Raw genomic sequence first — 23,628 nt, forward strand, 5'->3', positions numbered from 1 at the left:
TGGATTTAACAGAGAAAGGGGGAAACGAGCACAGGGGAGGATAACGGGATGTGGCTGCTGGGGGTTGAAGTCTTGCCTGACTTTTTGCTTCCAGACTGGAAACCTGCTCCTCCCATCACGGAAAGGCCGGGACGGTGTCCCGGGAAAGCAGCTCCGGGCAGGCTGAAATCAGCCCCGGCTGCCCCAGTGTCAGCGGCGATTCCGGAGCGCTCGGAGCTGAACGGGGGCAGAGGGAAGGGGGATGAGCCCAGCCCGGGAGGGTTTGGGGAGAGCAGAGCCAGGAGCTCTGCTGGCACCAGCGTGGGGATGGCCGGGAGGGAGCCAGGACGGGGAGGAAGAACCGGGATGGAGAGGGACGGAACTGGGATGGAGAGGGACGGAATTGGGATGGAGAGGGACGGAACTGGGATGGAGAGGGACAGAACTGGGATGGAGAGGGACAGAACTGGGATGAGGGAGAAGAGCCAGGACAGGCCGAGAGGAGCCCAGACCGAGCGGGACGAGCCGGGACGGGAAAAGCTGCGATCAGTCGGGAGGAGCTGGGACGGGGCGGGACGATCCAGGACAGAGCGGGAGGAGCCGGGAGGAGCCGGGGCCGGGCGGGCGGAGCCGGGATCGAGCAGGAGGAGCCGGCACCGGGCGGGCGGAGCCGGGATCAAGCGGGAGGAGCCGGGATCGAGCAGGAGGAGCCGGCACCGGGCGGGCGGAGCCGGGATCAAGCGGGAGGAGCCGGGATCGAGCAGGAGGAGCCGGCACCGGGCGCAGGCGCCGCACCGGTATCCGCTGCTCGGCCGGGCCTGGCGGTGAGGACGCGGGGGGACCCCGGACGGGACGGCCGGAGCCTGGGGGGGACACCGGGGGTGCGGGGCCGGGGGGCGCGGTGGGTCGGGGGTGCGGGGATGGGGGCGATGGGGGGTTCGGCGGTTGGGGTGGTGATGATGATGATGATGATGATGGGGACAGGAGGCAGCACGTGGCGCTGGGGGTGCGCTGGGAGAAGGAGGGCAGAGAGCGGGATAGGGGGCTGGGGGTGTCCTGGAAAGGGGGATAACGGAATGCAGAGGTGCTGGGGATGCCCAGAGCGGGGGGATTTTGGGATGCCCTGGGCGGGGGATTTTGGGATATCCAGGGTAGGGGGATTTTGGGATGGCCAGGGCAGGGGGATAACGGGGTGCAGACGGAGCCAGCAGAGGGGCGGGTGGGATTTGTAGGGGATGCTGGGCACCCATGGGCGGGGGTTTGCGGCCGTCCCTCCCTCCACGTGTGCCCCTGTCCCTCGGCAGGCCGCCGCCCTGGCGCTGCGCTCCATGGATGGCGTTTTCCTGTCGCCCAGCGAGGATGAGTTCGTGGGCAGGATCGCGGAGGAGCTGGAGCACTTCATGGTGCAGGGGCAGCACCACCGGTGGGTGCCCGGCCCGGGCAGGGTGACCGGGGCTGACCCTCCGCGCTGCCCGGGCAGCCCCCGGGCGATGGGAGCAGCGGGGACACGTGGGGACTTCGGGCTCCTGGCTTGCATCGTTTTTCTGGGGTGAAAGCAGCAGCATTTGGGGTCTGGATGTGGAGATCCACGTGCTGGGATCGGTGTGGGATCCCCTCCCCTGGCCACGCCTTCAGGCAGGGGTTTGTGGCCATTGGTGGCCACTGCTGGTCCCGGGTTCACCTGGATCTGTTCCCAATCCGGTGACCTCTGGAGCCCTTGAGGTGGCCAATCCCAGGGTGCTGGACAGGAGCAGGGGTGGCAATGCTGAGCTGAGCTTCCTGCCAGCTTGTCATGACCTTAAATATTTGTTTCAGTGCTTTTTTTTTTTTTTTTTAATAAAATGCTTGGCAAAGAAATTCCCTGTGCCGTTGTCAAACACTCGGGGACAAACCGTGTGACAGCAGTGACATTGAACGTGGAGTTTATTTATCCATTCTTGGTTTATTCTTGGTTTCATGTGGGAAATGGATTTGTAGAGAAAATTTAAAGTTTGATAGAAGGTTTATATAGTATATATTTGTGTATACATTTTGAGATAAATACTGAGTTAGAAATGTTACAGAATAAGATAGATATTGTTAAGAGAGAAATGAAATTCCACTCAGCCTGGCAGGGAGGGGATCAGTAGCAGCTTTCTGCTGGCACTTCCCAGCCTTTCCCATATGGATACAGCAGGAATGAGAGTTCAGGCCAAGGCCTTGGGGTCAGGCATTCCCATCCTCCCCACACTCCATTTTATGTGTAAAATGTGGCTGGCTGCAAATCTGGGAAGGCATTTGTGCTCTTCAATATCATCAAGTCCTGCTTGGCTTTTTTCTGATTTAAATCCCATGCTGGGAATGACTGGGGGACGAGGTTGTTAAATTTTTCCAGCATTCCCATCCCTTCCTGCACGTTTCTGGTGCCCTGAGCCCTCTCTCCTTTCAGGGTGCTCCTGTTCCCACCCCTGTCCAGCCGCCTCAGGTACCTGATCCACCGGACTGTGGAAAACATGGAATTGCTGAGCAGCTTCTCGGTGGGAGAGGGCTGGAGGAGGAGGACGGTCATTTGTCACTCGGCTGTCAGGTGAGCTGTGCTCCGTCGGGTCGGGGCTGGCAACGATCACGGAATCCTGGAATGGTTTGGAAGGGACCCCAAACTCATCCCAGTGCCACCCTTTGTCACCTTCTGGGGACACCTCCCGCTGTCCCAGGCTGCTCCAAGCTGGCCTTGGACACCTCCACGGATCCAAGGGCAGCCAGATCTCCTCTGGGAATTCTATCCCAGCCCCTCACTGCCCTTCCAGGCAGGAATTCCTTCCCAATATCCCATTCGTCCCTCCCTCTGGCAGTGGGAAGCCATTCCCTGTGTCCTGTCACTCCCTGCCTTGTTCCCAGTCCCTCTCCAGCTCTCCTGGAGCCCCTTCAGGCTCTGGAAGAGGCCCTGAGGTCTCTCTGGAGCCCCTGGAGCATTCCCAGCTCTCTCAGCCTGGCTCCAGAGGGGCTCCCTCCCTTGGATCAGGCACAAAGTCACCGTGTCTCATTTAAGGTCTCCATTACCAATGGCACCTCCCAGACCCTAAGGAGCAGCGGGATTTTCCCTTTGGGAATTTGATGCTTCTCCTCCTTTTCCTCTGGCAAACCCCACATCCCTGGGCTCCCCTCTCACCATCCCCTCCTTCCCAGGCTTCCCAACGAGACCTCGAGCGACCAAAAACCCGGGACCAACCCGCCTCGGTCGCAGCGCCCAGCGCAGCCCTGGGGCCGGGGGGGCCGGGGGGCCCGGCTGCGCCACCCCGGGGACACCCACGGGGACAATTCCTGCGCCTCCGTGGGCTCGGGCAGGATCACCAGGCCGCCCAGGAAGAAGCCAGACAAAGCCCTGTACGTGCCCAAAGGGATCCGGAAAAAGGCAAATTGGAGGGAGCGGGAGAGCCCCGGGACGGAGCCCGACGGGGATGCGGTGCCAGGAGGTGAAAACTGCCCCAGAAATTCCATCCGGGACACCCAGCGGGAGCTGGGCAAGGGTGGAGACAGCCCTGGGGAGCAGCAGGAGCCTGAGGATGTCCCAGGAAAAGGCAGCGCTGAGCATCCTCTGTGTGATGAGAAGGTGCCATCCTTAGGGAATAGCAACGATTCCTGTGAGCAGGGAAGCTGGGATAAAGACTGTTCCCATTCTGCACGCAGCAAACACCCACCCCAAGCAGGAGAGCAAGAGTCAAGCCACGCCAGCACCGCCATTCCAGAAGGCAGCGAATTCCAAGGCCAGCTGCAGGAGGAGAAGCAATCCAGCCGGGATTCCGGAGGGTCGGAGTGTGGGAAAAGCTTCATCCCTTTGGAAAACCACGGTGGCAGCAGGACAGACACGGCCGTGATAGACCTGACCATGAGAGACCCAGCTGTGACAGACCTGACCATGAGAGATCCAGCTGTGCCAGCCCCAGCTGTGCCAGCCCCAGCTGTGCCAGCCCTGCCCGTGCCAGCCCCAGCTGTGCCAGCCCTGCCCGTGCCAGCCCTGCCCGTGCCAGCCCCAGCTGTGCCACCCCCAGCTGTGCCAGCCCCAGCCGTGGCAGAGTCCCCACTGCTGGAAACGCAGAGCCTGGAGAGCAGCAGGACCCAATCCCCCCCTGGAGAGCAGGGTTCCAGGAATGCCGAGGGAAGCCGGGGTGATCTCGGTGAGCAGGAGAGCCCCAGCGCTGGCCAGGTGGAGCAGAAACCCCTCCAGAAGGTTCTGGAAGGGCCGGGTGAGGCTCTGGCTGCTCCTGAGCTGCTCCGTGGTGGAGATCCCGGCGCTCCGGGGCGGATCCGTGGCAGGAAGGTGCCCGGGGAGGAAGAGGAGGACAAGGAACGCTCGGATGTGGCCGAGGCGCTGTGGAGGGGCCTGGATTTGGCTGCAGGGGACAGAGGGGGGACAAGGCAGAGCGGCCTCGAGGACGACTGCACAGCAGAGCTCCTGGCTGAGGTGATTTGAGGGAAAATTTGGGGGAAGAGGGGAAGGAATCGCTCCCTGGGAGGAGATTCCATGTCCTGGGTGGTGCAGCGGGGATTGGAGTGGCTGAGGTGGGGATTGGCCTCTGAGGGGATGAAACTCGAGCCTGGCTCATGGTTTTATTTTTTAATCCTTGGTTTGGATCTTGCCAGATCGTTGGGAATTTGACAGTGAAGGACATCAGCGTCGAGAGGATCAGCGTGGATTATTCCAGCTACGGAGAGGCCCAGGTCAGCGAGGGGGACTTGGGCCACGTCACCGAGATCTACGACTTCCCCTCATCCCTGAAAACCGAGGATCTGATGGAAATATTCTCAGATTTCCAGTGAGTAACCCCTGGGAGCCTGAGCACGGCAGGGAGGGCAGTCAGCCTGGGATGGGCAACAAAATCCTGGATTTTAGTTTCACCTTCCCCTCTCTGTGTGCCTGAAAGGAGCTTTTCCTGCACTTTAGTCCTGGTTTAAAGCCCAGCTTTACCCCAGGACCCTGGCACCCAAATCCTGGATTTTAGTTTCACCTTCCCCTCTCCGTGTGCCTCAAAGGGGCTTTTCCTCCAGTTTAGTCCTGGTTTAAAGCCCAGCTTTACCCCAGGGCTCTGGCACCCAAATTCTGGATTTTAATTTCACCTTCCCTTCTTTGTGTGTCTGCAGTTTAGTCCTGGTTTAAAGCCCAGCTTTACCCCAGGGCTCTGGCACCCAAGTCCTGGATTTTAGTTTCACCTTTAGTTTCACCTTCCCCTCTCTGTGTGCCTCAAAGGAGCTTTTCCTGCATTTAGTCCTGGTTTAAAGCCCAGCTTTACCCCAGGGCTCTGGCACCCAAATTCTGATTTTAGTTTCACCTTCCCCTCTTTGTGTGTCTGCACTTTAGTCCTGGTTTAAAGCCCAGCTTTACCCCAAGGCTCTGGCACCCAAATTCTGATTTTAGTTTCACCTTCCCCTCTCTGTGTGCCTCAAAGGGGCTTTTCCTGCAGTTTAATGTTAGTTTAAAGTCCAGCTTTACCCCAGGGTCCTGGCACCCAAATTCTGATTTTAATTTCACCTTCCCCTCTTTGTGTGTCTGCACTTTAGTCCTGGTTTAAAGCCCAGCTTTACCCCAGGGCTCTGGCACCCAAATTCTGGATTTTAGTTTCACCTCCCCTCTTTGTGTGTCTGCAGTTTAGTCCTGGTTTAAAGCCCAGCTTTACCCCAAGGCTCTGGCACCCAAATTCTGATTTTAATTTCACCTTCCCCTCTCTGTGTGCCTGAAAGGAGCTTTTCCTGCACTTTAGTCCTGGTTTAAAGCCCAGCTTTACTCCACAGCTCTGGCACCCAGATAATTCCTGGATTAGATGGGAAAATTCCCTCTACAGATCCCTTCAATTAAACCAAATAAATTGCATTTAAAAATGATATTTAAATTATTATTTAAAATGGAAAGAACAATTCTTATTTAACTATTTAGATTTCTGTTTTAATAATATTTAAATAATTCTTCCTGCATTATGTGTGTGCTTCCTGAAATTTCTTTTTCCACTTTCTGAGGGTGAAGCAGAACTGGAAAAGGATGGATCCAATGGAGCAGTGGAGAGGAATTTTTAAAAATTCCTCCTGACAAATTCCCTTTTTCCACTGACTCTTTATGAGATTTCACCCCAAAATCACTTCATAAATCCCTTGTTTTTTTTATTTTTGTGTTTGGGAAGCACTTCAAAAATGTCAATATTTCAGTGCTGAAAGCCAATCCCTGAAACTGAGGTTGGCTTTGGGAAGCAAAAGAGAATTTTGGGATAATTTCACATTTAATGTCCTTTTTCCTTCTTTTCCTGCCCTTTCCCCCCATTTAAAATGGGAATAATGCTTTGGGAAACACCACAAAACACTGAAATTCCCTCCTGGGGCTGCTGGGTTTTATTGGGGCTTCGTTTTTCTTGACATGAATTCAAATTATTCTCTTTTTTTGGCAGCGAGAGCGGCTTCAAAATCCAGTGGGTGGATGATACCCATGCCCTGGGAATTTTCTCCAGCCTCTCCACAGGTATTTGGGGTGGGATTGAGGCACCCAGAGCTCCCCAGTCCCTTCCCAGTGCCCTGAACTGGTTTGCAGTGGGGTTTAATTTTTTTTTTTTTAAATTTTTTTTTTCCTGTTCTTTTCCATCCTGGAAGGGTTTTGGGAATTTCTGGGATGGGATGTGGAAATTGGTTTTTAATTGCCTTGGATGCAGCTGTGTGCACTCTCAGAAATTACAAATAATAATAATAATAATGGTAATAAAGTGGTTTTTCACTTTTTTTTTTCCCATTTTTTTAGTCTTTTATAACTGGAAAAAAATTCCTACAAACATCCAGTCACCTCCCAGGGATACTGGGAGGGGGATGACACCAAAAATCCGGATAAACTCATTTTTTTGGGCAGGACAAACACCCCAAGTTCAGCTCAGAGCCAGCCCTGGAGGGGTTTCCATCCTCCTGTATCCCAACAGCTTCTGCTCTTTTATTTGGGATTTCCCCTAAAAGTGCCAAGATTCTTTGAAAAACCAATTTTTTTTCCTATTTTTTGGGATTCTTCCTGAGGTTCCCACTATGACTTCGGCTGGTTTAGTCCAAGCCTTGAGCAAATGCTGAGACCTTTGAGTGTTTTTGTGGAAACATCGTGAAAACTTTTTTTTTGTTTTGTTTTATTTTTTAATTTTTTTTTTTTTAATGGGGAGATCTTTAAAAAGTTCTGTGTCAGGAAGGAGAGGTGGGTGGGATTTTTGCTTTTTCAGTCTTCAGGTTGCTGTTCATTTTTCTCTTGTTAAAATCTCAGCACGCTGCCCAGCTCAGTGTGCAAAGACAAGGCACCAAAGTCACACAGGTTCAAGGGGTTTTTAAAGCTGGTTTGTCCCTTGGAATGTATTTTATTTCTGCCTTTCTGCTCATAACTAATTAATTTTCTATAGAAATGCATTTATTTGTATTTATATTTAATTTAAATTGATATTTAATCTATATTCATAGTGTATATTCATATCTAGAATCTATGTTTATAATTGTGTTTATATTTATATTTATAGCTGTAGTTATAGTTATTTTATATTTATATTTATATCTATATTTATATTTATATTTATATTTACATTTACATTTATATTTAGGGTCATGTATATATATATTTATAGTTGTATTTATATTTATATATATATTTATATATTACATATCTATTATTATAATATTATAATTAATATAATATAATTAATATAATATAATATAACATAATGTAATATAATATAATATAATATAATATAATATAATATAATATAATATAATATAATATAAAGTATATTATAGTATATATTATAGTATATATAGTATATATACTATATATACTATATAGTATATATACTATATATACTATATATTATAATATATAATATATATTATATATATTAATATATATAAACTATAATATATAATATTATATATAATATATATACAATATAGAATACATAACATGCATAATAATATATATTATCCATATATTTTAATATCCATATATTTTAATATTATATTCTATATTATTACATATTTATATATTATTATCTGACAAAAATATTATTATATATTTATATAAACATATTATTTACATATTATTATATATTTATGTGAAATATATATTACATATAATAATTTATATAGTATTTCTATATTATTATATATTATATATTATTACATGTTATATATTATTATATGTTTAAATTATAGGTGATTATATATTTATCTAAATATATTATTATCTGGTAATAATCTGATTATAACCTAATAATCTGATTTTTGGGGTTCATTCCAGCCCTTTGTGTCCTTGCAGCCTCCTAAGCAGGATGAATGGGACAGGCAGGGGAACATTCCCTTTGCACCATGTATAATCTGATTTTTTGGGGTTCATTCATCAGTGGGACAGGCAGGAGAACATGCCCTGTGCCCAGTGTATAATCTGATTTTTGGGGTTCATCCATCCCCAGCAGGGTGAATGGGACAGGCAGGAGAACATTCCCTTTGCACCATGTATAATCTGATTTTTGGGGTTCATTCATCAATGGGACAGGCAGGAGAACATTCCCTGTGCACCATGTATAATCTGATTTTTGGGGTTCATTCATCAATGGGACAGGCAGGAGAACATTCCCTGTGCACCATGTCTAATCTGATTTTTGGGGTTCATTCATCAATGGGACAGGCAGGAGAACATGCCCTGTGCCCAGTGTATAATCTGATTTTTGGGGTTCACTCCAGCCCTTTGTGTCCTTGCAGCCTCCCAAGCCCTGGGCCGCCGCTATCCCTGCCTGAAGCTGCGGCCCCTGATCCACGCAAGCTGCCAGTCCAAGCTCAGGGCGCTCCAGAGACCAAGTAAGACAAGATTTCCTAAATCCACCCTCTTTCCTCGGGTCTCCTGCTCCTGACTGGTCCAGATGACAAATTCCTATTCAGGACCAATTATTTTTTCTGACTGGGTTTTTAATGGGTTTCTTGGCACTGAGCTGCGGTGTGGAATTTTGCTGGAATTCAGGTTTAATTTTTTTTTTTTAATTTTTTTTTGGTGTAATTTGCTGCTCTTTCGAGCAGTTGGAAGGGAAGGGTTGTGCTGGAATTGGGATTTTTTGGAAGGCAAAGCCATCAAATTCCCCAGGAATTTTCTCTTCCCTCTCCCCCTGGCAATCCAAAGGAGACAAACCCAATCTTGTGGTTGGCATAATTTTATTCAGGAAGGAGAAATGGTGAAGCTGAGCCATGAACATCAGTTGATTGATTACCATTGATTGATTATTGATTGATTGATTGATTGATTGATTTCATTGCCTTTCAATCAGATTGATCAGGTCCAGTTGCCACAGGAAAGCAAAGCCATGAACCTCAGCAGCAGCAGAGACTCTGAACCAACAATTCCTGGGATTTTCCAGCTCACTGCAGTCAGAATAAATTCCAATTTTAATGCTCTAAAGGGACACTGTCACAGTGACAAATTCCTGAGTTTCAGCACTGCTGGATTTAAAGGAAACATCCAAAAATTTGCTTTATTTGCATCTCCCCTTCATCTGTTTTTTCATTTATTTACTCTTCTAAATCAGGTTAAATGAAAATAGAATTATTTTTAATTTATTATTAATTATTTAATTAATTAATAATTAAATAGAACAATTAAACACAAATTCCATCGGTATCCAGTTTCAATTGATTATTTTCCAAACACAAATTTGGTTTTGAATTTGCTGACAGTGTCTCTTTTTAAAATTTTTTTTAATGATTTTTTTTTTTTCTGTAATGAATGAAACGTGTGGAAAAACAAACAAAGCCCCCCCTTGCTGTGTAGATAACAACTTCAAATTGATAAAGGATGGATGAGTTAATCCCCAAATCCAAATTATTGTGGACTTGGTGAAATTTTGGTGGATTTCCTTGCAGATGGAATTGCAGCAATCCAAAAAAAAATGGAGGCCACTGACCAAGGGGCTTCCCAAAAAATCTGAAATATTTAGATATAATTTAAAATGCAGATTTTTTAAAAATTTTGTTTTCCTTGCTGTTTTCCAAGGATTTTGGCAGCTGGTTTTGAGGAGTTTCAGTTGGGTAAATGGATAAATTGCCTGGGGGTTTTTCCAGGCATGGAAAGGGATGGGACGTTGGGAATTTTGCCAGTTCACAGGGATGGGATGTTGGGAATTTGGCCAGGAATAATTCCTGGAAGAGGACGGGGAACAATTTTCCACACAGCAGAAGAGCCCTGAACCTTTATGGTGACCAAACAATCCCACTGGAAACCGTGGAATTCCACCATCCTGAAAAAAAAAACCCCAATTTATTCACCGCGACAGAAAAGATTTGCTGTCGATAAACCAATAAAACAGCAGGATAAAAAAAAAAGCTGATTTTGGGGATTTAACCAGGAATTTCTCCCTGACCAAGCCCCAGCTGGGTAAATTTTTTCCCATTTTTCCCTAGAGCTGCTTCAGCTGGGAAAGGAGAGGCCGCAGACGGACACGGCAGTGGCCAGGAGACTCGTGTCCCACGCCCTGGGCTGGAGGCACAGGCAGCAGGAGGCCACAGGGACTGAAGTTTTCCAGCCAGAATCCTTGGATCAGGAGGAATAATCCAAAAAAAAAACCCAAAAGGCTGTAAAGATGAGCATGGCTGTGCTATTAAATGCATGCAGAGCAGGCAGTGCCACGGGGGTGTTCCTTTATGGATCAGCTTGGGAAAGTTGGGAATTTCTTGTTCGGGTTTTTTTTGGAGCCCTGGGAAGTTGCTGGAATTCTTTGTTGGGTGTTTTAAAGCATCTGGGGCACCTGCAGGAATGAGGTGGTTTCTTTATTCCTTCTTCCTGCTCTGCTTTCCAACAAAAAGTAGGCATTAAGAGGAAGAAAATTGGAATTTTTTGGGCCAAAATTCAACTCTAAACAAGGGCAGGAGTTCAAAAATCTGTTCCACATTTGTTGTCATGTTGCTGTTCAGATATCCCAGAAAACTGGCAGGCAGTGAATTCAAATTTTAGGGAATTCTTCCCTTATTTGCAGAGTTTCAAGAGCCTGAACTTCCCTGATGGTGAGGAAAGTTGAGATCAAAGACTCCAGAATTTGCCTGTGCTGATGTGCCCAGAGCTGGGTTTAAAATGAGCTTTCGCCCTCATTCCAGGCTCTGCTCATGCTCCAGTCTGGAATTCTGAGGAAAAACTGGAATTTTCCAATTGCCAGGAGGTTAAAACCCTTTGCCAGCTGGAGAAATGACAAATACCCAAAATATTTCTGCATTTTTAAGCCTCACAACATCCCTGTGAGGTGGCAGTTGGAATTCCCTGTGGAATCAGCTGGAATTCCAGGTAACTTTGATTGTAGAAGAGGGGGAAAACCCCCAAACTTCCAGGAATTGTGAGGAGAAATACACCAAGGCCTTCTAAAGTGATTTTTCTTTTTCCAGGGAAAAGGTTTTTATTGGAGCTCTGTAGCAAAGTGTGTCCTCAAACAAACAGAGGAGCACTGGGAATTCCCACAGGAGCAGATCCCTGGGGATGAGAGGCAGAAATTCCCTCTGCAAGGTGCACAAGGATCATTCATCCTTGAAAAAAAAAAAGATGGAATATCCAGTCAGGAGGTGATCCTTGGATGGGCACAGCACCAGGATTCCTGTGGGATGGGAATTCCCAGCCCAGAGGCCTCATCCCTAGGAATCTGCAGAGTTCTGGGTGCTGAGGGGTTGCTTCAGGGAGCTTTGATTCCCTGTGAAATTCCATGTGAGATTCCCTGTGAAATTCCAGGTGAAATTCCCTGTGAAATTCCACGTTCTGCGTTTGCTCCCCTCCGGAGCATTGGATCCAAGCGTTTCACTGCAGTATTAAATTCAGCTTTACATTGTTCTGCTCACAAAAAGCTGCTCCTTTTTTCCATTTTTTTTTTTTAATTTTCCTTCTATTTCCTTGCTAAACTGAGTCAGTGCTGAGGAGGAGTGCAGGAAGCAGCAGCACAAACAGGCATCGGGAGTGGAAAAGAGCTGAGAATTCCCAAATAATGCCTTGGAAATGAAGGATGAAGGCACTTTTGGGTGGCTGGCACCCAACCTGAGGCGAGGAGTGCTGCAAAATGTGGGAGAAATCTTTGGAATGGTGAAGAGCTGGAGCTGAGGAGAGCTGGAAGCTCCCGCCAGGAGCAGGGCTGGAATTGCAGGAGGCACCGAGGGGTGGCCTGAGCACCTAAAGTGGGGAGGGAGAGGCTTCTTCAGGAATGATTCACCTGAAATTCAGAGTTTGGTGGAGGCTCCATTTCCTGGGGTGCAGTGGTTCGGGAAGGGCCGGAGCAGGAGTCCTGGCTGCCTTAAATTAGTGGGAATTCTACCGGGCGGACACGTTGTTATTTGTGAGTCCCCTGAAGTGGTCGAACTTCTGCTCCGTCTCCTCGCTGAAGGAACCGCCTGGAGAGGCCACAGGGAGAGCAGGGGGTGAGCAGGAGAGGGAAAAACCCTTGGGAACACAGGGAGAGCAGGGGGAAAAGCCTCGGGAACATGGGGAAAAGCCTTGGGAACATGGGGAAAAGCCTTGGGAACACAGGGAGAGCATGGGGAAAAGCCTTGGGAACACAGGGAGAGCATGGGGAAAAGCCTTGGGAACACAGGGAGAGCAGGGGGAAAACACTTGGGAACATGGGGAAAAGCCTTGGGAACACAGGGAGAGCATGGGGAAAAGCCTTGGGAACACAGGGAGAGCAGGGGGAAAACACTTGGGAACATGGGGAAAAGCCTTGGGAACACAGGGAGAGCATGGGGAAAAGCCTTGGGAACATGGGGAAAAGCCTTGGGAACACAGGGAGAGCAGGGGGTGAGCAGGAGCAGGAAAAAACACTCAGGAACACCAGGAGAGGGAAAAACCCTTGGGAACACAGGGAGAGCACGGGGAAAAGCCTTGGGAACACAGGGAGAGCATGGAAAAAATGCTTAGGAACACCAGGAGAGGGAAAACCCCTTGGGAACACAGGGACAGCATGGGAAAAACCCTTGGGAACATGGGGAAAACCCTTGGGACCACAGTGAGAGCAGGGGGTGAGTAGGAGCAGGGAAAAACACTTGGGAACACCAGGAGAGGGAAAAAAACCCTTGGGAATATGGGGAGAGCACAGGAAAAGCACTTGGGAACATTGGGAAAGGGAAAAACTCTTCAGAACACTGGGAGAGGGGAAAACCCTTGGGATCACTGGGAGAGCATGGAAAAAAATGCTTGGGAACACAGGGTGAGCATGGGGAAAACATTTGGGAACAGGGGGAGAGCACAGGGAAAACCCTTGGGATCACCAGGAGAGGGAAAAAGCCTTGGGAACACTGGGAGAGGGAAAAGCACTTGGGAAAATGGATTGGGTGGAACCAGCGCCCTGGAAATGAAGGGCTTAAAGGTTTGGGGTTAATTACATGAAGTTTTAATTAAATCTTGCCCTAACAGCACAGCCAGGAGGGCTGGATGTGGATTTGCAAGACTGAATTACCCAAATTTCACTGGTTTGGTGCTTAAAAAATAAAGTGAGGCCCAACAAGGCCTGTGAGGGTGTGAGGGCTCTGCTCTGAACCACAACCAAACCCTAATTTCTCTCTAATTGGGACAAAGTGAAAACCAAAACTTTTGTTTTTAACCAGAAAATCTCCCAGCTCAGCTGCAGAGCCCGTGTCACAGCTGGAATGGGCTTCACCTTCCTGAACTAGGTCACAGTCTGAAATGTGGCACACAAGATGAGAGTTTTCTGCTAAAATCCCAGCAAAATAATGAGAAAAAATAGTGGTTACATGGATTTTTTTTTTCCAGGAAAAACATTCCTTGAAGAAGGAAATTTTCAGAGCTGGTTTTATTTGGAGCTGGGCAGGGAATTGTGTTAATTAATTTTCTGTGGTAAAAACGAAAAAAAGTCCTAAAAAGCCCCCAAGTTAATTCCGTTTTAAATGGTTTTGACAGTGGAATAAGCCAAATTTAAATTAGTTTGGCTTTGATATTTATTTCCATGACCAAAAAGAAAAATACCAAATGATAACATTTGACATTTTTCCGAGAAAACAGATTTCCCTGACATTCCAGGGACATCTTAATTCCTGCCTGATGCAGCAGGCTCTTTCCCACTGCTTTCTTTGTTTTCCAAGAGAAGCTTCATGATCCAAAGAGATCCCAGCTTGGCAAAAGGATTTGAATATGGGAAGAGGGAATTTCCCAGGATAATGGGATTGCACCAGAGCTTTTCACAGGGGGAAAACATGAAATTCCCTGTGTGAGAGGAATCCTTGGAGCACGCCTGGCCCTGCTGGAGGATTCCCAGCCCTCACCTATGTGGCAGTTGTACATCCAGATGCGCTGCCCGTCGTAGCGGCTCCGGCATTTCATGACGTTGTTGGAATAATCCGACTCTGCCACCTCGTAGTTGGGGTTGATCACGACCTGAGGGGGGTGGAGGGGCAGGGGTGGGGTTGTTCAAAGGGGGATTTGGCAGGATGCAGGATCAGTTGTTTTTTTACGGCGTTTTTTTTTTTTTAGCAGAAAATGCAAATACAATTTGTTTTGTACAGAGAGAGAGATGACTTAGATAAAGAGGGAATAAAGGCTGAGTCAGGGAATCCTGGGATGGTTGGGGTGGGAAGGGACCTGAAATCCCTTCCAGAGCCACCCCTGCCATGGACAGGACACCTCCCACTGTCCCAGGGGGCTCCAGCCTGGCCTTGGGCACTGCCAGGGATCCAGGGGCATCCCCAGCTCCTCTGGGAATTCCATCCCAGCCCCTCCCCACCCTCATTCCTTCCCAATATCCCACCCAAATCTCCCCTTTCCCAGGGGGAAGCCATTCCCTGTGTCCTGTCCCTCCTTGCCAATATCCCATTCCCTCTCCAGCTCTCCTGGAGCCCCTTCAGGCTCTGAGCTCTCCCTGGAGCCTTCCCTTCTCCAGGTGAACATTCCCAGTTCCCTCAGCCTTTCCTCCCAGCAGAGTTGCTCCATCTCCAATTCACCACAACCACACCTTTCTCCACATCCCAAAATCTCCTTCCAAACCCCCATTTTCCATTTCACACAGCTCAGACAGAAATAATTCCTCTCCTTTCCCTCCTGTGGCTGTTTTTGGACCCCAGAATTCCCCTATAATTCCTCTCCTTTCCCTCCTGTGGCTGTTTTTGGACCCCAGAATTCCTCCATGGGCACGGACTGGAGGCCCGGCCCTAATTCCTGCAAAAACCCCCAAAATGGCACCATTTAATCCTGAAATTTTGGGAATGTTGCTTACAACCAGCTCCAAAGAGGAGTGCTGTGCTTTGGGGGTGTGACAACTCTGTCTACAACATCAGCTGGCCTGGGCCCACCCAGGATTAGCTGAATGGATTTTTTTAAGACTTTAATCTCCAAACTGTGCTCATGGGCCCTGATTTTTCCCTTGGGAGCGTGTGTTGATTATCCTGGTGGATAATCCTTTATCTTTTAGGCATCTGGGAATATAATCCCTCTATAAACAGAAGTTGGAGGTGTCAGATGAACAAATTTGGTAAATCCTGGATTCGATTTGGTAAGATAAAAGCAGTAGGGGTGTCACAAATGCTGTTTGTCCCACCTGGAAGAGGTAATCCCCGGGGGGGACGTCGGTGATGTCGATCCACTGGCAGTCGATGTCGTGCCGATAAACGTCCCAGCAGCCAACTGTGATCCCCTGCTCCCCGAAGTTGGCACACTCGTACTGCTTCTGCACGTCTAAAGGAGGGGAATTAAGGCAAAAAGTGTTAAATCTGCAGCAGAATTCCCAGAAAATTCCTGGTTGCTCCCCATGGACAGTGATAAATTCCATGTGTGGTGTTTTGGGTGAGATTTAAGGAGGTGCCACCTTCCAACCCCAGGAGCCGGTGGCTTCTTTTGGAATTCCTGACTGGGTAGGGAGCAGAAAATGCACATTTTGGGGTTTTGGAGCAGCTCAAAGTTGGGATGGAGGGAGCTGAGGGTGGAAAAAAGAATGGGGAACCTGGGGGCTTCCCATCCATCCATCCCACTGATCCATTCCATCATCCATCCATCCATCCATCCATCCATCCATCCATCCATCCATCCATCCATCCATCATCCATCCATCCATCCATCCATCATCCATCCATCCATCCATCATCCATCCATCATCCATCCATCCATGAATCCATGAATCCATGAATCCATGAATCCATCCATCCATCCATCCACCATCCATCCATCCATCCATCATCCACCCATCCATCCATCATCCATCCATCCATCCATCAATCCATCATCCATCCATCCATCCATCCATCCATCCATCAATCCATCATCCATCCATCCATCATCCATCCATCATCCATCATCCATCCATCATCCATCCATCCATCCATCCATCCATCATCCATCCATCCATCCATCATCCATCCATCCACCATCCATCCATCCATCATCCATCCATCCATAATCCATCCATCATCCACCATCCATCCATCCATCCATCCATCCATCCATCCATCCATCCATCCATCCATCCATCCATCCATCATCCATCCATCCACCATCCATCCATCATCCATCCATCATCCATCCATCCATCCATCATCCATCCATCCATCCATCCATCATCCATCCATCCACCATCCATCCATCCACCATCCATCCATCCATCATCCATCCATCCATCATCCACCCATCATCCATCCATCCATCCATCCATCCATCCATCCATCATCCATCCATCCATCCATCATCCATCCATCCATCCATCCATCCATCCATCATCCATCCATCCATCCATCCATCCATCATCCATCCACCATCCATCCATCCATCATCCATCCATCATCCATCCATCCATCCATCATCCATCATCCATCCATCATCCATCATCCATCCATCATCCATCCATCCATCCATCCATCATCCATCCACCATCCATCCATCCATCATCCATCCATCATCCATCCATCCATCCATCCATCCATCATCCACCCATCCATCCATCATCCATCCATCATCCATCCATCATCCATCCATCCATCCATCCATCCATCCATCCATCCATCCATCCATCCATCATCCATCCATCCATCCATCCACCATCCATCCATCCATCATCCATCCATCCATCATCCATCCATCCATCATCCATCCATCATCCATCCATCCATCCACCATCCATCCATCATCCATCCATCATCCATCCATCCATCCATCCATCCATCCATCCATCCATCCATCCATCCATCATCCATCCATCATCCATCATCCATCCATCCATCCATCATCCATCCATCCATCCATCATCCATCCATCATCCATCCATCCATCCATCCATCCATCCATCCATCCATCATCCATCATCCATCCATCATCCATCATCCATCCATCATCCATCCATCCATCCATCATCCATCCACCATCCATCCATCCCTCATCCATCCACCATCCATCCATCATCCATCCATCATCCATCCATCCATCCATCCATCCATCATCCACCCATCCATCCATCATCCATCCATCCATCCATCCATCAATCCATCATCCATCCATCCATCCATCCATCCATCCATCCATCCATCATCCATCCATCCATCCATAATCCATCCATCATCCACCATCCATCCATCCATCCATCCATCCATCCATCCATCCATCCATCCATCCATCATCCATCCACCATCCATCCATCCATCCATCCATCCATCCATCATCCATCATCCATCCATCATCCATCCATCCATGAATCCATGAATCCATCCATCCATCCATCCATCCATCCACCATCCATCCATCCATCCATCATCCACCCATCCATCCATCATCCATCCATCCATCATCCATCCATCCATCCATCCATCAATCCATCATCCATCCATCCATCCATCCATCAATCCATCATCCATCCATCCATCATCCATCCATCATCCATCATCCATCCATCATCCATCCATCCATCCATCCATCCATCCATCATCCACCATCCATCCATCCATCCATCCATCCATCCACCATCCATCCATCCATCCATCCATCATCCATCCATCCATAATCCATCCATCATCCACCATCCATCCATCCATCCATCCATCCATCCATCCATCCATCCATCCATCCATCCATCCATCCATCATCCATCCATCCACCATCCATCCATCATCCATCCATCCATCCATCCATCCATCCATCATCCATCCATCCCTCCATCCATCCACCCACCCATCCAGGACTGGTTCCTGGTTCCTGCCAGGCCACGCTCAGCCCCTGGGAGCCGTCTCCCCCTTGGGAAGAGGATGAAATTCCCGGGACGCGAGGCCCTGGCACAGACCTGCTTCGCACTCTGTGTCCTCCAGGCAGAAGCTGGCCTTGTGTCCCTCGGCCACCTTGGTGCCATTGAGGTTCAGGAGGTCGTAGTGGGTGAACACCTCCATGCTGTGGTAGTGCCTGTGGGGACAGACAGGGACAATCATCCCGAGGGATAATTAACTTACCCCTATAATTAATTTCACCTTGATTACCATGGCTGAAGGGCCAAGGGGAGCAGCAGGAGTGGGACAACTCCAGCCAGGAAATTTTTCCTGGGGACAATCCTGTGTGGCTCCATCACCCCTCCAGCTGCCTCCTGGGACTGATTTCCATGGAATCCCAGACTGGTTGGGTGGGGAGGAAAATTCCCAGGAAATATTCCCTGGGGACAATCCTGTGTGGCTCCATCACCCCTCCAGCTGCCTCCTGGGATTGATTTCCATGGAATCCCAGACTGGTTGGGTGGGGAGGGATTTAAGGATAATTTTCTTCCATCCCTGTCCATGGCAGAGACACCTCCCCCTATCCCAGGTTGCTCCAAGCCCTGTCCAACCTGGTCTGGGACATTTATTAAGTCCCTTGCTCCAACTTTTGTGGGATCACAATGTTTTATAGTGGCAGGAAGGGCAAAAAATCCACAAAAAAAATCATCCCTTGGAGCAACCCCACCATTCCCCAGGAATATTCCACACAGAGCTGGCTGTGCCCAGACCTGGTTGTTATTATTAATTGATTTTTTAAGCAGCAGAATGTGGATTTATCAGCAAAAAAAAACAACAGCTGGAGCAGGTTCTTTCACCCTGCTCAGAGCTGGATTTTCACCCAGGAGCCACTTCCTGGTTTTAAACTGGGATGTGTCAGCCCAGCCTGGGGAACATTCCAGCACTGCTGGGCACGGCAGAAGTCAGGACAGAGCCCAGGGTCCCTGTTTAGATCCCTGACTAGCAAAGTCAGACCCAGCAGCGTTTGGGCGACATTGGACTCAGGGGACATTGGGATTTTTAAGCCCCGCTGCTGGCTCAGCAGAGAATTAAGCTGAGCTTTAGCTCAGCTGGACTCCGTGGGATTTGCAGAGCAGGAATGGGCTGGAAATACCAGATTAAATCCCAGCTGTGGCTCCACGTGGTCAGGGCTGGGCACAGCAGTGTGGGTGATGCTGATGCAACACCTGGGATTTGAGCCAAGCCTTGGAACTGGGAGCAAATCCAGGGAAACAACTGGAGTGGGACCTGAAACTATTCTGTGTCACCCCAGCTTTGGGAATGCCCATCCCAGCTTTGGGAATGCAAATCCCAGCTTTGGGAATGCCTATCCCAGTACTGGGAATGCCTATCCCAGATTTGGGAATGGGCATCCTAGATTTGGGAATTCCAATCCCAGCTCTGGGAATGTGAATCCTAGCAGTGGGAATGCCAATCCCAGCATTGGGAATGCCTATCCCAGTACTGGGAATGGGTATCCCAGCTATGGGAATGTCTCTCCTAGCGTTAGGAATGTGAATCCCAGCTTTGGGAATGCCTATCCCAGCACTGGGAATGCCTATCCCAGCTTTGGGATGGGTATCCCAGCTTTGGGAATGCCTACCTTAGCTTTGGGAATGGATATCCTAGCTTTGGGAATGCCTATCCCAGCACTGGGAATGCCTATCCCAGATTTGGGAATGGATATCCCAGCTTTGGGAATGCCTATCCCAGCACTGGGAATGCCAATCCCAGATTTGGGAATGCTTATCCCAGCTCTGGGAATGGGTATCTCAGCTTTGGGAATGTTTCTCCTAGCTTTAGGAATGTGAATCCCAGCTTTGGGAATGCCTACCCCAGCTTTGGGAATGCCTATCCCAGCACTGGGAATGCCAATCTCAGTTTTGGGAATGCCTATCCCAGCACTGGGAATGCCTATCCCAGATTTGGGAATGCCTATCTCAGCACTGGGAATGCCTATCCCAGCACTGGGAATGCCAATCCCAGATTTGGGAATGTGTATCCCAGCACTGGGAATGCATATCCCAGCACTGGGAATGTGTATCCCAGCACTGGGAATGCATATCCCAGCACTGGGAATGTGTATCCCAGCTTTGGGAATGCCTATCCCAGCACTGGGAATGTGTATCCCAGATTTGGGAATGCCTATCCCAGCCCTGGAACCCTGCACTGAGACCCAGCAGGGCCCATCAGCAAAGCTCAGCTCAGAGTGAGGCACAGACAGGGCCTAATTCAGAACTAGTTGTTTAAGAATTAAAAAAAAAAAAAATAAAAAAGAAGAAAAATGGGCATAAATCCTCTCCTCTCCAGCTGTAAAAATAATCAAGGCTGAAACACTTCCCATCACCACCACTGCTCATGGATTTACAGATGGGGCATGAGCAGAGAGGCAAGGGGAGGAAATTTTTCCTGCTTTTCCCCTCACTAAAAACAGTAACAATCCAGAACTCGCCATCTGCCAGAAAGAAATAATTTTTCACTCCCTGCTCGGGGTCTTTCCCATTTTTATTCTACTTCCACATCCAAACAGGAGCTCCCAGGGCAGGAGGCAAAGCAGAGGCCCAAGGCTGAGGCCGGGCTGTTGACTTGAGGCAGATTTGGCTCAAATCAATGAATTTGATGCGAGTTTGAGCTTCTCGAGCCTGACTCAGTTTCTGAGCTATGCCTGAGTCACTCCCTGGGCTGTTTACACTCTGCTGTTCACAGACTGGAAAGATTGAAGAGGGATTGAGTTCATCCCTGTCCGTCTAAACTGGTTCCAGTTTGGAGCACAGATGGCTCCTGGCCTCTTCCTCACCCTTTCCCATCCCACCTCCCGTCCTCTGTGTCCAAAATTGCTCCAAGTTCCCCCTTTTTCAGTGCCACCTGCACATCTCAGCTCTTTGGGAAGATTATAAAGAACTCTAAGATTTAAAATTTACCACTCTGGTGTTTCCCCAGGTTTTTAAACAGGAGAGGAGCTGTGCACAGAGTTATTTCACTGCCTTTTACCTCAAATTAGGGAAAAATCCACCTTGTACCAGCCCTCATTTCACAGCAAAGCACCTGGATGGTCTCCAGCTCCCTTTTCCCCCCAGTTTACCCAAAACTGTCTTAATTCCTTGAAAAATGATGCATTTATAGGATGAATTTTGTCAAAAATAAGCACAAAACCACCTCCCAGCTGCTGAGTTTTAGTGAGGTTGAGCTGCATAAAAAAATGCAGAATTCCAGCATTTTGGGGTCCTTTTCCAGGTGAGAAACAGCTCAGGAAATCTGCACATGGTGGGTGCAGAGTTCTCACATCTGTGCAAACTCAGCTCCCAGGTGTCAGAAAATCATGGGATGGGTTGGAAGGGATTTAAATCCCACCCAGTGCCTCCCCTGCCATGGACAGGACACCTCCCACTGTCCAAACTCACCTTGGGCACTGCCAGGGATCCAGGGGCAGCCCCAGCTCCTCTGGGAATTCCATCCCAGCCCCTCCCCACCATCATTCCTTCCCAATATCCCACCCAAATCTCCCCTTTCCCAGGGGGAAGCCATTCCCTGTGTCCTGTCCCTCCATCTCTTGTTCCCAGTCCCTCTCCAGCTCTCCTGGAGCCCCTTTAGGCCCTGAAGGGGCTCTGAGCTCTCCCTGGAGCCTTCCCTTCTCCAGGTGAACATTCCCAGTTCCCTCAGCCTTTCCTCCCAGCAGAGCTGCTCCATCTCCAATTCACCACAACCACACCTTTCCCCACACCCCAAAATCTCCTTCCAAACCCCCATTTTCCATTTCACACAGCTCAGACAGAAATAATTCCTCTCCTTTCCCTCCTCCCCAGTGCCAGTGACTGTTTTTAGACCCAGACAATTTCCCCCACTCCACCCACGGCACAGACTGGAGGCCTAACCCGAATTCCTACAAAAACCCCACAAACGACACCTGGGGATGCCTATGCCAGCCCTGGAACCCTGCCCTGGGACCCAGCAGGGCCCATCAGCAAAGCTCAGCTCAGAGTGAGGCACAGACTGCGCCTAATTCAGAATTGCTTACGAGCTGAATGAAGAAAGAACTGAACGAAGGAAGAATTCCCAAAATCCAGGGAACGTTGCTTACAACCACCAAACTGAGGGGCAAACCGGGACAAAACCTGGGCAAAACTGGGCCAAAACATCCCCGTGGCAGCAAGAGGGGCTGGAGGGTGCCAGCGAGCCCCCTGGGGTGTGGCACCCACCGGTGGCAGTCGTGCCACACCCAGGCGTGGCGGCCGTTCTTGGGCCGGAAGTCGGACTGGCCGTTGTTGTGGATCTGGGAGGAGAAGCGCAGCAGGCGCCGGTAGCCCGAGGTCAGCGAGGTGTTGTGGGCTGAGCTGGCCAGGCAGTTCTCCTCCAGGGCACACTGCAGCAGGAACATGGGCCTGTCCTCCAGGTAGGCCGTCTGCTCCACCAGCTCCGCGTTCAGCACCAGGTCGGGGGCGGCTGGAGTGAGGAATGGGTGGTTTAAATTAGATAAAATCACCACAAAAGTGGCTGCTGGAGGTGCAGGATGGTCCTGCCACTGAATGCTGAGACTCACTCAATGCTAATCAGAGAGTCATGGAATGACCTGACATGGAATGCTGATCAGACTCACTCAATGCTAATCAGAGAGTCATGGAATGACCTGACATGGAATGCTGATCAGACTCACTCAGTGCTAATCAGAGATTCATGGAATGACCTGACATGGAATGCTGATCAGACTCACTCAGTGCTAATCAGAGATTCATGGAATGACCTGACATGGAATGCTGATCAGACTCACTCAGTGCTAATCAGAGGGCCATGGAATGACCTGACATGGAATGCTGATCAGACTCACTCAGTGCTAATCAGAGAGTCATGGAATGACCTGACATGGAATGCTGATCAGACTCACTCAGTGCTAATCAGAGGGCCATGGAATGGTTTGGCTGGGAAGGGGTTTTAAGGATCAGCCACTTCCAGCCCCAACACCTCCCACCATCCCAGGTTGCTCCAAGCCCTGTCCAGCTTGGCCTTGGACATTTCCAGGGATGGGGCAGTCACAGCTTCTATAGGGAATCCATTCCAGCCCCTCCCCACCCTCCCAGGGAAGGATTTCTCCTGAATAGCCAATCTAATTCTTTTCTGCAGGAAAAGCCTGGCAGGGAACAATTCACCATATGGGAATATGGACCTTAAATCCCATCCCATGGGCAGGGACACTTTCCACAATCCCAGCTCACTGCAAGCTGGCCTTGGACACTTCCAGGAATGGGGCAGGCACAGCTCCTCTGGGAATTCCATCCCAGCCCTTCACCACTCTCAAAAAGAACAATTTCTCCTGAATATCCAAATTAATCCTACTCTGAGTTTGAGTAGGAAAAGCCTGGGGGGGAACCATTCACCATAAGGGAATAGTTGACCTTAAATCCCATCCCATCCCATGGATCCCATCCCATGAATCCCATCTCATCC

At 49.1% G+C, this 23,628-nt stretch overlaps 2 protein-coding genes across 4 annotated transcripts in view; one reads left to right on the forward strand and one right to left on the reverse strand.

Moving 5' to 3' along the window:
* The first annotated feature begins 735 nt into the window (after positions 1-735).
* Positions 736-10,623, forward strand: R3HCC1 (R3H domain and coiled-coil containing 1). 2 transcript variants are annotated; one of them, XM_053966549.1, is made up of 8 exons: positions 736-803; positions 1,284-1,402; positions 2,408-2,545; positions 3,145-4,420; positions 4,600-4,772; positions 6,390-6,460; positions 8,713-8,808; positions 10,399-10,623. In XM_053966549.1, the coding sequence occupies exons 2-8, from the start codon at positions 1,308-1,310 to the stop codon at positions 10,545-10,547; spliced, it is 1,998 nt and encodes a 665-aa protein (XP_053822524.1). In that variant the 5' UTR covers positions 736-803; positions 1,284-1,307; the 3' UTR covers positions 10,548-10,623. The 2 variants fall into 2 exon arrangements, with proteins under 2 accessions (XP_053822524.1, XP_053822525.1); XM_053966550.1 differs by lacking the exon at positions 10,399-10,623 and adding an exon at positions 9,270-9,615.
* The window catches only part of LOXL2 (lysyl oxidase like 2), a 64,581-nt gene continuing 50,092 nt past the window's right edge, over positions 9,140-23,628 (reverse strand). Inside the window, exons 10-14 of one of the 2 annotated variants that reach the window (XM_053966552.1) lie at positions 22,386-22,629; positions 18,231-18,346; positions 15,510-15,646; positions 14,242-14,353; positions 9,140-12,357 (exon numbers count right to left, since the gene is read on the reverse strand). In XM_053966552.1, coding sequence (XP_053822527.1) covers positions 12,278-12,357; positions 14,242-14,353; positions 15,510-15,646; positions 18,231-18,346; positions 22,386-22,629 — 689 coding nt within the window. In that variant the 3' untranslated portion in view covers positions 9,140-12,277. Of the gene's footprint in view, positions 12,358-13,936; positions 14,354-15,509; positions 15,647-18,228; positions 18,347-22,385; positions 22,630-23,628 lie in introns of those variants that run through there. The other variant, XM_053966551.1, reaches the window with a different exon arrangement.

The sequence above is a fragment of the Vidua chalybeata genome, chromosome 28 (assembly GCF_026979565.1).
Source record: "Vidua chalybeata isolate OUT-0048 chromosome 28, bVidCha1 merged haplotype, whole genome shotgun sequence".
Lineage (NCBI taxonomy): Eukaryota > Metazoa > Chordata > Aves > Passeriformes > Viduidae > Vidua > Vidua chalybeata.